We start from the raw sequence: 3,035 nt of genomic DNA, 5'->3' as shown, positions 1-3,035 counted from the left end.
CACGATGATGTCATGATGACGTCACACCCCCCCCACAGCCCAAATTTGGCCCCCAGACTCACCCATGTGGTTGCCGCCGCGGCCGCCGCCCCCCCCGGGGTATTTGCCCATGTGGGGGGCGCCGGGCCCCTCGGGTTTGGGGGCTTTGCACTGGTTGCACTCGTTGCGCCACGAAAAATTCATGTTTTCACAGGCTCTGCGGGGAAAAAACACCCGATGACATCATCATCCCAACCGCTTTTTATCGCTTTTTTAACTTTTCGGGGACAAAACTCACGGATTCGGGCACTTCCAGTCGCCGGCTCGCTGCTGGCCGCCCCCCCCGCTGGGGAAGCCCCCCCGGTTGCCGCCCCCGGAGCCGCTGTTGCCGCCGCCGAAGCCGCCGCGTCCCATAGGGCCTGAAGGAGAAGGAGGAAAGTTTTGGGGTGAAAAAGGAGGATTTTGGGGCTACCCTCACAGGGGGGGGTGGGTTTTCACTCACCTCCCCGGCCGCGGCCCCCCCGGCCACCCCCGCCCCCGCGGTTGAAGTCGGCGCGGCGGGTGGCGAAGGACACCTTGATGGGGTTCCCCGAGAACTCCTTGCCTAAAAAAGGGAGAATTCAGCCCAAAATTTAAAAAAAGGTTTTTTAGGGTGAATTAAAGGGGTTTTGGGGGTTGGGGCCGTACCGTCGAACCAGTCGATGGCGGCTTTGGCGGAGGGGGGGTCGTCGAAGGAGACGGTGGCCTCCCCCTTCAGCTTCCCCGTCTCCCGGTCCGTGTACAGGTTGATCATGGGCTGCCCCGTCTTCTTGTTGGTCTGTGGGGGGAGGCGACATGCTAAGAACACGCTAAGGACATGCCAAGGGCACGGGGACACGCTAAGGAGCCGCGGGGTGGGGGGGAGTGGGGTGGTTCTGGGGTGAAACGTGAGGCTATAGTGAAGATATGTCAAGAACGTGCTAAGAACATGCAGATAACATGCTAAGAACATGTAAATAACATACTAAGAACACACAAATAACATGCTAAGGATGTACCAAGGTGGCGAGGACACACTAAGGAGCAATGAATGGGGAGCAGTCGAGTGGTTTTGGGGTGAAACCTGAGCCTATAGTGAAGATACACTAAGAACATGTAAATAACATGCTAAGAACCTCTAAATAACAGGCTAAGAACACGCCAAGGAGGCAGGGTGGTGGCAAGGACATGCTAAGGAGCAGCGGGTGGGGGAGGAGTGGGGTGGTTTTGGGGTGAAACGTGAGGATATGCTAAGGATACGCTAAGAACATACTAAGAACATGTAAGTAACATGCTAAGATCATGTAAAGAACATGCTAAGGACATGCCAAGGACAGACCAAGGAGGTGGGGAGGCCATACTAAGGAGCAGCGGGTGGGAGTGGGGTGGTTTTGGTGGGGCCGTACCGTCGAACCAGTCGATGGCGGCTTTGGCGGAGGGGGGGTCGTCGAAGGAGACGGTGGCCTCCCCCTTCAGCTTCCCCGTCTCCCGGTCCGTGTACAGGTTGATCATGGGCTGCCCCGTCTTCTTGTTGGTCTGTGGGGGGAGGCGACATGCTAAGAACACGCTAAGGACATGCCAAGGGCACGGGGACACGCTAAGGAGCCGCGGGGTGGGGGGGAGTGGGGTGGTTCTGGGGTGAAACATGAGGCTATAGTGAAGATACGTCAAGAACATACAGATAACATGCTAAGAACATGCAAATAACATGCTAAGAACATGCAAATAACATGCTAAGGATGTGCCAAAGCAGCAAGGACACGCTAATGAGCAGCAGATGGGAAGAAGTGGAGTGGTTTTGGGGTGAAACATGAGGCTATGCTGAAGATATGCTTACACTAAGAACATGTAAATAACATGCTAAGAACCTCTAAATAACAGGCTAAGAACACGCCAAGGAGGCAGGGTGGTGGCAAGGACATGCTAAGGAGCAGCGGGTGGGAGAGGAGTGGGGTGGTTTTGGGGTGAAACGTGAGGATATGCTAAGGATACGCTAAGAACATACTAAGAACATGTAAGTAACATGCTAAGATCATGTAAAGAACATGCTAAGGACATGCCAAGGACAGACCAAGGAGGTGGGGAGGCCATACTAAGGAGCAGCGGGTGGGAGTGGGGTGGTTTTGGGGTGAAACGTGAGGACATACTAAAGATGTGCTAAAAACCATATAAACAGCATGACAAAGACACGCTAAGAACACGCTAAGGACACGTGAAGGCAGCGAGAACATGCTAAGGACCATGCTAAGGTGGTGTGGGGTGGCCCCATTGGATTGATTTTGGGGAAGAACACGGAGATATACTAAGAACATGTACCAACACACAAACGACATGCTAAGGACATGCCAAAGACACGTAAACATACAAATAACATACAAATAACACCCTAAAACCACCCCGTGACACATCCTAGCCAAGCCCGTGGCATCCAGTGGCCCCATCCCCTCGGCCACGGCTTGACAGGGGATGCCACGCAACGGAGGACGCGCTCAGGAGGCGCCAGCACACGCCAAGGACACGCTAAGGACACGCTAAGAACACGGCTGACCTTAATGATGCCGATCTGCTTGAAGTAGTCGGCCACCGACTCGATGGTGACGTTCTCCCCCAGCCCCTGCACGAAGATGGTGTTGTTGTCCGAGTTATCCTGCTCGCCTGCGGGGGAGGGGAAAGCTCGTTAGCGCCGGGCTCGTTAGCGCCAGGCTCATTAACCCTCATTAACCTCCCCTGTAATTAACCCCTCCCCGTTACTTACCCCTTAACGACCCCACTGCCCCTTCCCCAGCCTTACCCCCCTCCCCTCGACACCCTCCTTAGCTCCTCCCCCTCGTTAGCCCTCCCTAATTAACCCCCTCCCCCTCATTAATCCCCCAATTAACCCCTCCCACCTCGTTAGCCCTCCCCTAATTAATCCCCTCCCCCTTAATTAGCCCCTTCCCTCATTACCAGGATCATGCCTTGGCCCTTGGTCCCGGGGTCCTTTGGGCACATGCAAAAATTAAAAGGCAAAGCATTAATTAACCCGCAGGATTAATTAA

At 54.8% G+C, this 3,035-nt stretch overlaps 1 protein-coding gene across 1 annotated transcript in view; it reads right to left on the bottom strand.

Moving 5' to 3' along the window:
• Window positions 1-19: 19 nt before the first annotated feature.
• LOC106900021 (RNA-binding protein FUS-like) overlaps window positions 20-3,035 on the bottom strand; it is an 11,193-nt gene continuing 8,177 nt past the window's right edge. The window contains exons 9-13 of the mRNA XM_014961979.1: window positions 2,546-2,652; window positions 1,404-1,533; window positions 482-583; window positions 278-398; window positions 20-196 (exon numbers count right to left, since the gene is read on the bottom strand). Coding sequence (XP_014817465.1) covers window positions 22-196; window positions 278-398; window positions 482-583; window positions 1,404-1,533; window positions 2,546-2,652 — 635 coding nt within the window. The 3' untranslated portion in view covers window positions 20-21. The remainder of the gene's footprint in view (window positions 197-277; window positions 399-481; window positions 584-1,403; window positions 1,534-2,545; window positions 2,653-3,035) is intronic.

The sequence above is a fragment of the Calidris pugnax genome, unplaced genomic scaffold (assembly GCF_001431845.1).
Source record: "Calidris pugnax isolate Ruff unplaced genomic scaffold, ASM143184v1 scaffold1076, whole genome shotgun sequence".
NCBI classification, from domain to species: Eukaryota; Metazoa; Chordata; class Aves; order Charadriiformes; family Scolopacidae; genus Calidris; species Calidris pugnax.
The sequence above is the reverse complement of the archived record's forward strand: the minus strand, read 5'-3'. Positions and strand labels throughout refer to the sequence as shown.